General features: G+C 47.1%; 6 protein-coding genes across 6 annotated transcripts; 4 read left to right on the top strand and 2 right to left on the bottom strand.

The window, feature by feature from the left end:
• Positions 1–328: 328 nt before the first annotated feature.
• Positions 329–1,819, top strand: BDR25DRAFT_215984 (putative pantothenate transporter; the record flags this gene model as incomplete). Its single annotated transcript, XM_033684859.1, has 3 exons — positions 329–427; positions 478–639; positions 692–1,819. 3 exons carry the CDS (start codon positions 329–331, stop codon positions 1,817–1,819), a joined length of 1,389 nt encoding a protein of 462 aa, XP_033551231.1.
• A 542-nt stretch (positions 1,820–2,361) lies between these two features.
• Positions 2,362–3,460, top strand: BDR25DRAFT_256247 (uncharacterized protein). Its single transcript, XM_033686397.1, has 2 exons — positions 2,362–3,065; positions 3,116–3,460. The coding sequence occupies exons 1-2, from the start codon at positions 2,582–2,584 to the stop codon at positions 3,205–3,207; spliced, it is 576 nt and encodes a 191-aa protein (XP_033551230.1). The 5' UTR covers positions 2,362–2,581; the 3' UTR covers positions 3,208–3,460.
• Positions 3,461–4,991: 1,531 nt separating this feature from the next.
• Positions 4,992–7,009, top strand: BDR25DRAFT_385952 (cysteine proteinase; the record flags this gene model as incomplete). The annotated part of the gene is made up of 4 exons (XM_033697970.1): positions 4,992–5,172; positions 5,210–5,759; positions 5,830–6,377; positions 6,483–7,009. The coding sequence occupies 4 exons, from the start codon at positions 4,992–4,994 to the stop codon at positions 7,007–7,009; spliced, it is 1,806 nt and encodes a 601-aa protein (XP_033551229.1).
• A 675-nt stretch (positions 7,010–7,684) lies between these two features.
• BDR25DRAFT_385948 (uncharacterized protein) lies at positions 7,685–8,401 on the top strand (the record flags this gene model as incomplete). The annotated part of the gene is made up of 3 exons (XM_033697969.1): positions 7,685–7,757; positions 7,800–8,227; positions 8,277–8,401. The coding sequence occupies 3 exons, from the start codon at positions 7,685–7,687 to the stop codon at positions 8,307–8,309; spliced, it is 534 nt and encodes a 177-aa protein (XP_033551228.1). The 3' UTR covers positions 8,310–8,401.
• Positions 8,402–8,664: 263 nt separating this feature from the next.
• Positions 8,665–9,729, bottom strand: BDR25DRAFT_351930 (uncharacterized protein; the record flags this gene model as incomplete). Its single annotated transcript, XM_033694937.1, has 6 exons — positions 8,665–8,824; positions 8,874–9,106; positions 9,307–9,390; positions 9,497–9,522; positions 9,549–9,637; positions 9,689–9,729. The coding sequence occupies 6 exons, from the start codon at positions 9,727–9,729 to the stop codon at positions 8,665–8,667; spliced, it is 633 nt and encodes a 210-aa protein (XP_033551227.1).
• A 337-nt stretch (positions 9,730–10,066) lies between these two features.
• Positions 10,067–11,554, bottom strand: BDR25DRAFT_281333 (RNA-binding domain-containing protein). Its single transcript, XM_033687882.1, has 3 exons — positions 11,524–11,554; positions 11,065–11,446; positions 10,067–10,957 (listed from the first exon to the last, which is right to left on the bottom strand). The coding sequence occupies exons 2-3, from the start codon at positions 11,352–11,354 to the stop codon at positions 10,297–10,299; spliced, it is 951 nt and encodes a 316-aa protein (XP_033551226.1). The 5' UTR covers positions 11,355–11,446; positions 11,524–11,554; the 3' UTR covers positions 10,067–10,296.
• Between the last annotated feature and the right edge of the window lie 803 nt (positions 11,555–12,357).

Raw genomic sequence — 12,357 nt, 5'->3', positions numbered from 1 at the left:
TCATGCTGCCCAGGATATCTCGCAAACTTCACCAATCCAACGCAATAATCAACCGAGGGAGCTCGAAAAACCTCAACATGTGTTGCAAGGCGGCCCTTTCAACGGGGCGTTGTGAATACAACTATAAGTCCCGTTCACTGTGCTGAAGGAGGAACTATTCTCCCAGCCCGAGTTCGCCATCTTAAACTCCGCTTTCATATCCCAAGAACTCCTATTTTGTTATTCCAAAATTTTTAAATCAACCTCCGCCATGGCCGAAGCTAAGCCAAAGCCTGAACAAAGAGAAGTGATGGCTGATCTTGAGGGAGATCGGATGATGCAATCCGAGATGGGCCAACCATCTCCGAGCCTGGACAGACGCGTGAAGTTGAAGATTGACTTCATGATTCTGCCATTACTTTCATCGGTGTACTTCCTTGCTCAGATGGTATACATTCGTCCTCCCTCATTTACCCGTAAGGCTGATACGTACGCCAGGGGCGGTCTGATTTGGCGAATGCGAAAATTGCAGGCATGGACGATGAGTTGAATTTATCGCCAAAAATGTACTCAAATGTGAGCAGCATCTTTCTCGTTGGTTACATCACCTTTCAACTCCCCGGCACCCTTCTCTTGAGAAAGATTGGCCCACCTCTCCAGGTACGTCTCTCGTGACGAAGCTCTTCCCAGCATTAGGCTTAGGTCCTTCCAGTTCGGACTCGCTATGATTGCCTGGGGTCTTATTACAACATGTACTGTCAAGGTCAATTCATACAGTGGCCTTATGGTTGTTCGAACATTTATTGGGGTAGCAGAAGCTTTAATTCAAGGCGCGGTATTCTATCTATCCTTCTGGTACAGATACGATGAGCTCGCGACTCGTGGGGCCATACTCTACTCTACTAGTGCCCTTGCTGGGTCCTTCAATGGCTTGATCGCGTACGCCATTGAACGTACACTCGACGCCAAGGGCGGATGGTCTTCCTGGAGATGGATATTCTTGATCGAGGGCATACTACCCGTTGCGTGGGCCTTTGTGATCATCAGTATTCTCCCATCGACACCCGAAACTGTTCGCTTGGGCTTCAAGCCTGAAGAAAAGGCCGCCGTCATCCAACGAAGTCGCGCTGCCCACAATACCGGTGAATCAAAAATTCGCCCGAAACTCATTCTTAAGCTCCTCCTAGAACCACAATTCTGGATGTTCACCCTCATTGACTGCGGTTCCCATTTCTGCGATTCATCGTTGTCTAACTTCATTCCGGCCATCCTTCAGGGTCTTGGTTACTCCGACGTAAATTCACAACTCTTGGCCGTCGTGGTATACGCCAGCGCTTTTGTCGGCATCCTTGTCGCTTGCCGTATCTCGGACAAGATTAAACTTCGCGGCATCGTGATCTCGGTTTGCAGCGCCGTCGCTGCCCTCGGATACGTTCTCCTCCTTAGTCTCAGGAATAACCTAGGCCGCCTCATTGCAACATGTATGCTCGCTGCTGGCGTCTATCCGATCACTGTGCTCACACTTTCCTGGATGGCTGCGAATATCCCTGGGTACACATATCGTGCGAGTGCTGTGGCAATGATCAACGTAATTTCTCAGTGTCTATCGATTAGTGGGAATCAGGCATACCAGGATCCCCCATTTTATCGGAAGGGTATGAGCGCTTCGCTAGGCCTGATTTGTATGTCTGGAGTTGTGGCCATGTTGACGGTTGTGTACCTGAAGAGAATGAATCAGAATAAATTGACGGAATTAGATGGTGAGAAAGCAGCCAGATTGAGGGAGTTGAGTATAGATGAGATTGGAAGTAAGCATCCGGACTTTTTCTTTACTTACTGAGCTCCTCGCTGAAAGTGAAGAGTATCTTTGATGTATTGTAGAACCTAGTAGCTAGGACTTAGATTTCGCCGCGCAAAATTGTTCCATTCGGCCTAGCTTTTGCGGGGAAGGAAAGCAGTTTTCTCAGCTGTAATCTGTCGTTTATATCAGCTAGTAACATCATTCTAGAACTCTCAATTCAAATCAATCTTTTCGTTCTAGCGTATGCTACAACAGGATACACTGCCGTCTACCGATAATGAAATCCTGAGAAGCGACATACATCAAATATGCACAGAGTGCTATTTTTACAATAAATGAAATCCAGTCAGACCACCAAAAATACGATTTCTGACAAGTGACCACGAAACGAACCATTCTTGATTCAGAGGCCTCGCTCCCATGGTAGAAGATCAGTCCACGTCACGTGCGAATACGATCTTCCCATTCGCTCTCTGCTGCGGCTGAAAAATGCTGTGCAGGTGACCTTCTTCATTACGAGATATTTGCAGATCAGAACGCCGCAACCGAGCACTATTTTTCGTATCACTCGCGAACAATGCTTATCATCTCGCCAATCTCTCCAAATACTTCTCGTGCCTAGACTCATTTTATCGAAAGTTACTTGGATTTGGAGAAACCTGGGTGCACGAAATTATTGTTCGTTTGGCGCTAAGAGATGCTAATTAATATAAAAAGAAGGCGGATTGCCTTCCAGAGGATATCGAAAGCCCATTGATCCAAGAACCTTCGACTACTCTCATTACTCTGTCCTCATACAAAATGCTTATTAGTCTCATCACCCTTGCGACATTCATCGCCGCGGCCCAAGGCTACGGACGCGCCATTGTCAACAACCAATGCGATGCTCCCATCTGGCTCTGGTCCGTCGGCTCGACTATTAGCCAGAAAATCAAAGTTGGAAAGGACGCTTCGTATAGCGAGATCTTCCACTCCGATCCAAAGAGCGGTGGCATTGCTATCAAACTGACTGCCGTCGATGACGGCATCTTCCAACCCAACGTTAGCCAGACGATCTTTGCATACAATCTGGATGCGAAGAAGAACCAAGTTTGGTACGATATGAGCGATGTCTTTGGCGATGGTTTCTTTGGAAGAGCGGTCAATATCAAACCCAGTGACACAGGTTGTGCATCTATCGATTGGTACTCCGGAGCACCGCCAGCGGGAAGCCAAGTGAAGGTCTGTCAAGCCGGCACCGATTTAAAGCTCACGTTCTGTACGAATCATTGCTTGCCCGCTTGGAGTAAGTACCCCCTAAAATGTGTTCAGATATGAGGATCTGATCGATATTAGGTCTATGTGGTGCTATGGCGCCAAATGATAACCGGGCTTGCTGCACCCACTGTATTGGTAGCCACCATTGCGTCGAGCCGCCTCGGCCTTAAGAGGGGACGTTCGCATTTCACTCGGGGCATCAAATTGATTCAACTCATACTTTCCTTTTGAATGCAGGGATTTTTTAAACGTAACGCTAGAAATGGTTGAGCTCAAATCTTTTTAAACTCGGTAAACTTTTGCCACAAAAGCTTTGCTATTAATGCAATTGTACACCTCCGATGTTTCGTTGTCATCTTCGGTTGTCGCTATACCTATGCAAAACGAAAGTCAAGTTAACGAAGTTGAGGGATTGGAATGGGGGTAAATTAATGCAATAATAACATATTAAGGGAAGGGAGATTCTAAGTGAAACAGTGCATCGCTTCTGTGAGAAGAAATATGGAAGGGATGAACGACTGCTTGTGCTTATCGATGATATCGGAGTATATTCGGATCTCGGAATTCGACTTCTCTCTTCTCTTCTGCCACTCTTTCCTCGAGTTTCATCAAATGTTCCCTCTTTTTCCCTTGCTAGGAGGCTTCCATCTCGGACCTTACCTTAAGTATGTTCCAAAGCACTCCTTTTCGTCATCATGCTTACCTCAAGAACCTGAGACGCAACTGCCCCTGAAGAACGCACATCTGAGGCAGTGCGATGGCTACGAAACAGTACGATTGAACATACGGTAGGAACCGACCTGAGCTGTCATTTTCTCGGCACGCCTCGAAGATGGCAGTGTTCCTGAGTTCTTCGTAGAAATAGGACGAGATCGACAGATTTGAACAGGTGACATAAAGAGGCTGAAGGACGCAGCTGATTCAGCTGCATCTATTTCAAGATGTGGAGAAACTTTATTCGAACCGTGGGCTAAGATTCACTTCGTGAGTTTCTCGGAACGTTGGGCCAACACATGATTTCATCCGATCAGGACATCAGTCATCACCCTACCCAGCTCAAGCTAAGCACACCAGTCTAGCCACAGTCCTACCTCAAGGTCAGTCTCAGCTATCATTGGACACGACATATTCAATACGGCAAGGAATTTTGCAAGATGTAGGTTGATACAGCCACGAAAGGCTTGTGAATCGCTTTTGAATCATATTCAGCCTTTGCAGCTCAGAAATACTCTCCTTATAGGCATCGTTTCTAGCTGGGTCGAAACCGGCTGATTATGCACTGCCTGTCGCAGCAAATGCTTTTTGGGATATGCTATTTATGATAGATACAGCTCTTTCATTCTTGTAGAATATAAAGGTAGTGCGTTCGAATGCTTGAGTGCACTTGCTTTCGAACAATTGTCTTTCTTCGTTGCTTTTGAGTCCTATTTCCCCTTTCAGCCATATCTCTTTTCTCAGTCATGAAATCCATCAGTGTTTTGTTTCTTTCGTTCATCACATGGACTGAATGTGCAGTTGTGGTGAGTTATATCCCTGTTCCAATGCCGGAAAGGGCTCATTTCTAAGCATATGGCAGCGGCGATCCGAGCAGCAAGAGCTCACTGTTGAGCCCATTGCCTCTACCTTGTTGGAATCGCCAACAGTCATTGAAACTGAGTTCGCCCCGGTTTCTTCTGCACCTTTACCATCCCCATCTGTCAATGAATCCCTGGAACCTAGCTTCCTTACCTTGACCCGTCCCCCTTCTCCCACAATTACCGAACCTTCAGCTTTCAAGTCTACTATCTTATCGTCTCAGTCAATATTCCGCACTGAAGAATCTACACCTTTAGCCTCCACCCTGTCTCCACCCCCAACAAGCAATGACATTCCTCCCAAGTCCATTGTTGTGACCGCCAACTCGGCCACGAAGACCTATTTCATGGGCCTTGAAGATGAACCTACCCGTACTCAAATGCCGACCGCGACCGCGACCTTCAATTGGAATAACGTATTCAAATCTACTAACTGTGGTCCGGTTCCCCGGCCAGGTACAAGTGGAAACACTAGCTGCGACAACTTTTCGGGACCGTTGCCCAAAGTTGTTGACTGGAGAAATCGATGGGGCGTTAATTGGCTTGCAACTATTCAGGCAAGTGATTGAAGGTGATTTTCGATTGCGCGCTTTCTAAGTGCTTCTCCAGGACCAAAAGGCTTGCGGTAGCTGCTGGTCATTTGCGGCCACCGCATTAATGGAGACTATCGCCCGCATCCAACACGGCATTTGGAACAAACGCAGTGAAGCCGAACTTCTGGAAGGCACTGGTCGTACTTGTGCTTCCGGATACAAAGCCTTTGCTGGCCTAGAATGGATTAAGGGCGAAGGAAACGGTCTGGTGGATTACACTTGCGACACATATGTCGACGCCGATCGTCCCTACATGGCATGCAGCGATCGATCAGGAAGAGCTTTGAAGATACAGGACTACTACGAACTTACTGATATTAATGACCAGAAGCGATGGTTATGGCAGGTTGGACCGCTAGCGGCCGGTATCGACTGCTACAGCGACTTTGGGAGTTGGACGCCAAGCAAAGGTGTGTACAAACATACGCCGATCTCAAACGAAAGCCATGGAGGGCACGCAATGCTAGTTGTTGGATACGATGACTATCGGCAGTGCTGGATCGTACGGAACTCTTGGGGGAGTGACTATGGCGATCATGGCTATGTCTATATTGGGTACGTCACAAGTACCAGCAAGCATGTGCAACGAATGTGTAAGGTGGTGCTGACTAATTGCACTCGACAGATACGGAGAGGTTGCAATCGACAGCTGGTACCGGCCGAAGCACGGTGTTACGAATTTGTCTCCTGATCCTCATGCACGTGGAAGACATTCCAACGGCAATATCGTCCAGAGCGGTGACGGCACCACGCATCGCGACTTTGAGGTTCTTCGACGTAAAGTTGGTGGTAACATGGTACGGCTTGTTCGTTCAGGCGAAGGTTCCCTTGCGTGGAGTGTCAAAGAAACCATCAATGTTCTTGACCCCGAGCTCCGCAAACAATATCCCATAGGTTACGGCCCGAACAACCCAGTTAAAGGGCAACCAATGCTCCTTGAAACAACCTTCGGGCGACAGAAAGAGGCATTGTACTGGGAAGGCTACGACAATTCCTTTACACATTGGTATTACAGCAAGTCCGAAAATAGGTGGTGGAATACACCGGCGACCGACGATCTATTCTATCCCGTGAATGGAGGAGAGATTCGAGGCTACCCTGGCTTCATTCAGAACGACAACTCCGACTTTACAGTTGTCGCGCACGTTTATGTACCTTGGATTGGCAACTCAGGTCTTGGAGAGGTAGGCCTTTGTGCGTTACGCATGAATAAGTGGCTAACAAACACGTAGTTCACGCGATCAGTGAAGACTGGGAAGTTCCAGTTCAAGCGTCTAGTTGCCCAGGCCGATATCAAGCAATCTGGGCCATCTCTTGTCCAGTCAAACATTGGATATGACCTTTACGACCCGACAACATCGGGCAATTTGTACGTGGTGGCGGTAAAGAACGATGGCTCCCTACAAATGTTCTGGCGAAAGGCCAAAGACGAAGAATGGAAAAAGGGCGAGAGGTTCGCTATAGGCTACAACATTGGTGACACTCCACCAGTCATGATCCAAGATTTCTGGACGAAGGATGAGAACGCATTCGGAGGCTTTCAGCTACTAGTCGCCCACAATGGCCATGTGGATCATTGGCAGCGAGTCAACGATGACATCCTCAAGACTCCGCCTGTAGACGGGTCTCAAGGGAAATGGCAGCAGATGGCCACTTTCGGTAGTAACATTAGGCATGTATGGGGTTTGGTGCAAGGTAGCTTCAATCACGCCCTTGAAGCTATTGTGGAAGATAACAATGGCGATTTGTGGCACTGGCAGTATACTGGAACATGGAAGCAGGTTGCGAAGCTGCCTTCTGCCTGATCGAAGAATTTTAAAGTCCGTAAGTATCTTCCATGCCCTTGGTTCTGGTTTTCGTCTTAGTTTTGTTTTTCCCTTTGTTGTGTTTTGTCGTTCAATTGTCATTAGCCTATCCTTCATTTTCTACTTTAGTTTGACTGCTTGCCGTATCCTTCTCTCTACCAATTTCAGCCTCTCTATTGTGTCAAATCAGCATTTCCCTAGCGCTAGTGTTAGCATCCCCACTTATCTGTCTCATATGCTTGCACTCTTAACATTCTGTCCCTGGTGCATTTTTCTCAAAATTGTAGAATTTGTGGTGAAAGCAGTGATTAGAGCTGTGCGACATCACTCAAGTGATTTAGTCTCGCGTATAACAAGCGAGGGCGTTGAGGCTGGTATATGAGCGTGTCTTGGAGAAGATGCCACAAGCGAGCGAAATGGGCAAAGCCGAGTCTTCCTTCTTCGTTAAGTGCCACTGACGTCTGCACTTTGAAGTCCAACCTTACACTCTATCTTATGCTGTTATTCTGCCTGATATTACCCCTCTTTGACGAAATGGTCCATCTCCAAAACCTCGCGAATTCTCATTATTTCTCGCATTTCCCCTGCTCCTTTCCAGCCTTGTTGCCTCAGGTGATCCACCTCAGACAATAAAAGCCTCGACGGATATACAGAGCTACGAGACTGTGCTCAGAAATGTTATTGGTACTTTGTTGGGGCGGTGAGAGCGCCGATGGTGTCGCACGAGCACTGAACTGCAGGGGTCAAGGTATCAACACAGGAGCGTTACATTCCTGCTGGTGTTGCGTAGATCTGCAGACTGTAGCCGAGATACACTTCAGTACCTGTGTCAAGAGCGGATGTTCTTCAGCTGGTGGATACTCAACAGATGTAGCAATGGCTATCGGGTTGTACGACGGATACTGTAACGAAATGGGATATATCGCCATACGAACCACTCCGGAGAGTAAGGCTACGACAACGACCGCGGCCACCGGCACCTCGAGTAGAACTAGTTCTCCGACGAGCAGCAGTCCAGCAACGACGAGCAGCAGTCCGGTGACTAAGACTGCTTCTTCTACGTCAAGTATTACGCCGATTTTTACAGTCATAATTCCCACAGGACGAGACTCGACAACATCTGCTCAGGACACTAACCTTCCGAGGGTGGTTACGGTAACAAAAGTCTTGGTTAGAAACGGCAACCAGCTTAACCACTGCGGTCTGTTCATCAGGATGGTATGTGTCGATTAGCTAAATTTCGGACATCTCTCTAACACTCGCACAGGTATCCATATTCGTGATAATAATACTATTCTAAATGTACCAGCATTTTCTTTGACAGACTATACAGCAAATCAGCAGCGGAAATTGGAATATGGCCGGTCGTTTCTACGTTTACAGGAGCCTCTACGAGCTATCCACACCAAATTGATCATGAGATGTACCAAATGGTTTTGCCTCTGTTTAACATTCTCATATCATCTGTTTCATGGTATATGCTTACACTATGGGAGACTTGATGTCAACAACGTGGGCGTTTCGAAGAAATCGTATCAGCCTACCCTATCACTCATTCCGTGCTCACCAATGATTTTGTCATACACATCCCAGTTGAACAGAATTTATTACTCTTTCTTTTGAAGAGGATTGAACTACAAACTATGATTCCTTCTTCAGTACAGACTTTCGCGGGACTGGCCCGCCAAGCCTAGTGTAGTGACGCTCATCGCCGGATTGGAAGATTTGCGGCTATCTTGAAGCCATTTGGGGCGAAGCAGTCTGAAGCCTTGGTCTGGCCCATCAAGCGTCACGGCTCTGCATGTGTCTTTTTCGCTTCCCGTTCACTCGCAACGTGAGCTTTCAGTTCTGCAGCGTGGCCAACAGTACGTAGTACGTTACGTTTGAGCTTTTTTCTGCCAGTAACTTCTCAATTTGGTAGTACTTTTGTACGTAAGCAGTGAATTGATTAGCAAGTACGTAACGTAACAGTAACTTCTCAAAATCCTTATACTTTTGTACTTTTCGCGAGAAGTTTCGTCGGTCCGGGTCAAAATTGTTCCGGGAGAAGCTTTTTAGCCTAGATGAAGTCCCCTCCTCCTCCTTATCGCCCTGTCTCTAGCTTGTTGGGACGACTCTGATAAGCAGGAGGATTAGGATGAGGCTGTATGCCTGCTGCGATAGAGGAATTAAGACATCTAGCTCATTGTAACAATTAATAAGATAGGCAATAGGTTGGCAAATAGGCAGGTATAAGATGAGGAGCTTTTCTAGGGCAAAAGTTAACTATTTTTATAATTGTTACTCTAAAACGCGACCTCAAACAAAGCTCCCAACGCGATGGCCAATGGGGTCTGAAAACAGGAGGGAAATCTCCCAAAATATGACCTCTCTGACCCGTACTACGGGACGTACTTGGCAATTCACTGTACAAAAGTTACGTCTCACATTTTAACTACTTTTGTACTCCTCACGTGATTACTACGTTCACGTAGTTACGTTACGTACTACGGACTGTTGGCCACGCTGCAGTTCTGTGTGTTCCGTGCGCGAGTCTGACTAACGACTTTCGGCCTCGCGATGGAGACTACACATCTTAACAGCATAAGCAAAGGCGCATAGCGGCTTGCGGTACTCGGCGTGCTTTCCCTGACGGGTCTCCACATCATCGCTCGAACACTCTTAGCAGTGGTGTTTTACTGCCTTGCCCGAGGCAGTTCAGACGAGCCCCCAGCCGGCATATATCAGTCTCTTATGTTAGGCACCGCTATATGACTTTCTATTGACTACTTCAGCCTTGCTCGTCCTCAGTATGCCCTGCCAAGCGCGAGCTGAACATCGAGCCAGCTAAGCAGTCACGGTGCCTTCCTTCACGAAATGGAAAGGCTTGTCATTAGTACATGTTCAGATCCAATAACGCTCCGGATCTTATTCTCTGAACTCTGAAGAGGCAGTGCTCGGAGCGGAAGCCTTACAGTAAATATGAAAAGCATTAGATTAGCCTCGCGCGTTGGGGTATAGAGATTACGTGTCTGCTAATTGAGTTTTGCCCACAGCACAGTACAAGACCGTTGCAATCTAAAAAACTACTTGCATATTGAAATCAGCAGAATCATCATGAAGAGTAAGGGGGTCAGGTTAATTGACAATAGAGGAAGCATCCTTGCCGATCGCGATTTTTACTCTGAGACGAACGCATGCGCCTTTTTGGTGCATCTCGTCCATCTGAAAAATAGACAAGATTGGGGACATACCCCAAATGAGCCCGGTGTACTTAATGGGTTAACTGAGCCGGGAGGCCCTATCCCTTAAGTAGTCTCAACACTTTTCAGCACCTCTCCGGCCTCTCTTTCATTTTCCTCCCCACCCCCACTTCCCCTTCCATCAACCGCCCTCATCGACGGAATCCGCGCTTTCCTAACCCTCAAACGGCCCCCATATGCCAAACGCCCATTCATCGCCTTCGCAGCCGCCTCTGCTTCCTCACGGGAGTCGAAGTCAACAAACGCATAAAAATGGTTTCCAGGTATGCGTTGCAGCTTCATAGAATCATGTGGTGATTTCACCATCGACACAGCTTCCACCTTGAAGTCGGCGAAGAGATTGCGGATCGCAGTGTCAGAGGTATGCTGATCGAGGGGTTTGGGAAGGCCACCAACCCACAGGGTCCTATTTTCTTTGACGGTTTGGAGGTCTGAGGTGGAAAAAGTGTCGTTTGCGCCACTTTTGGCTTGGTTTCCGCTTGGAGAATCGTCAAGCCACCGGCTGAACATCAGACCCTCGGATTCTAGCTTGCTGGGATCAGATCGCTTCTGAATACATGGTTTGAGCTTGAGAGGCCGCCCTAAGAATTGTCTGCCGTTTAAGGTTTCCATGGCGGATGTGGCGGCTTCTTCGGTGTCGAAGTCTACGAAGCAGTATGAAGGGTTTCGATGCGTGAATGGGTCCATGGAGATGTCGATATTTTCGCTTCAAGGAATTGGTTAGATGATACAATTTTGCTACGGTGTGAGAAATGAACGGTAAATTTGCAGATAGAAGACGAGAACTCTTTCAATGGAATGAGATCCACATACACAGTGTACCCTGCGTCTTCGAACAGGCTTTGAACATCGGATTTCTTCGCCACATATGGCATGTTTCCTACATAAATCCTTGTGCCCTGTGCAACAGGGCGAGTGGCTTCGTTCTTTGCTTTATACTCTCGCCTCAATCGCCTGTCTCGCTCAAGAGGATTACCCCAAAGAAGGTCGCTTGGCGCCGTTGATGGCTGAGGTTTCACATTACCATGTGAAGCAGGCGGTGAAAGCGGAGCGGGATCTTTGACCCGCCAGTTGGTGGAATATAGCGCCCGATCTGTCGGCATAATTAAAGATATGTCTTCTTTGTCTCACAAAGGGGATGAGGTGTTAATAAGAAGTGCCACTGGTGGAGTGTTGGTATTAAATAGTAAGCTCCCTGGCTACTTTCAGCGATTTTTTTGTATGTACGGAGCTCTCCGAGCCCCACCTGCTCGTATTCATCGACTAACCTACCTTTAGTAACGCTACTTGCCAAGCATCATGCTGCCTCGCTGACTCCTTTGAGAATATAGACCCTTAGATACCCTCCATTAGCACTCAACTGAGTTTGTTTGCAGTAGTCACACGATAGTCGAATGCGTCGTCACCATGGTCTGATGCGTCGTCACCATAGTCGTATGCACCAAGACTTACCCACTTATTTCGCATATATATAGACTCCTACAAAGGACTCCTCTAGCAATTAATGCAATCTAGTTCCTCATGCCTCTAGTGCTTCACATAGCTTCACAGAGTTCCTCATGCCTGGTCCGTTCCCAAAAGCATCACACGCTTCTTGGCGAGGCTAATACACTTTGGGTTAGCACACCCTTCATCCGACACAAAACTTCATCTCAGCTAACTTAGCCAAGGTGATGAGAGATCTGAGGACGCTACTCCAAACAGAGTATGGTCTTAGGGTTAGCAGTTTCTAGCCTCTGTAGCTAGCGTTTCTCTTAACGTACACCACAGGCGAGTTACTTTACACACCTAAGTTGCTTACTTTTACTAAGACTATACTAAACTACTTTTTTTACACTAATACATTTCTAATAGCACTACTTAAATGTGTTAAAAAAAATTAAATATAGCTAGCTTATACTTTCAGCCTTTAAATAAAATATAATACTTTTTAAGAAATATACTACAGCTGTAAGGACAGGGCTCTGCACCACTCCGCTAATACAACCAAAAGGTACAAATAATCAACCAACGTTGATTTTCGAGTGCAGAATAGTATATATACCTGTCGCACGTAAGCGCTATCTCGGCCTTACAACAGCTATTTATAAAGTCTTTTAAAAAATA

This window comes from Lindgomyces ingoldianus (genome assembly GCF_010093535.1).
Source record: "Lindgomyces ingoldianus strain ATCC 200398 unplaced genomic scaffold BDR25scaffold_7, whole genome shotgun sequence".
NCBI classification, from domain to species: domain Eukaryota; kingdom Fungi; phylum Ascomycota; class Dothideomycetes; order Pleosporales; family Lindgomycetaceae; genus Lindgomyces; species Lindgomyces ingoldianus.
Note: the sequence above shows the minus strand (reverse complement) of the source record. Positions and strands in the feature narration are given on the sequence as shown.

What these genes read in the sequence shown, in the direction of transcription:
- BDR25DRAFT_256247 (XM_033686397.1), top strand. Translation starts at nt 2,582, where the DNA reads ATGCTTATTAGTCTCATCACCCTTGCGACATTCATCGCCGCGGCCCAA. An exon ending in TCATTGCTTGCCCGCTTGGA is followed by an intron (nt 3,066 to 3,115) that starts GTAAGTACCCCC and finishes GATCGATATTAG; the next exon opens with GTCTATGTGGTGCTATGGCG.
- BDR25DRAFT_281333 (XM_033687882.1), bottom strand. Translation starts at nt 11,354, where the DNA reads ATGCCGACAGATCGGGCGCTATATTCCACCAACTGGCGGGTCAAAGAT. An exon ending in GAAGACGCAGGGTACACTGT is followed by an intron (nt 10,958 to 11,064) that starts GTATGTGGATCT and finishes AATTCCTTGAAG; the next exon opens with CGAAAATATCGACATCTCCA.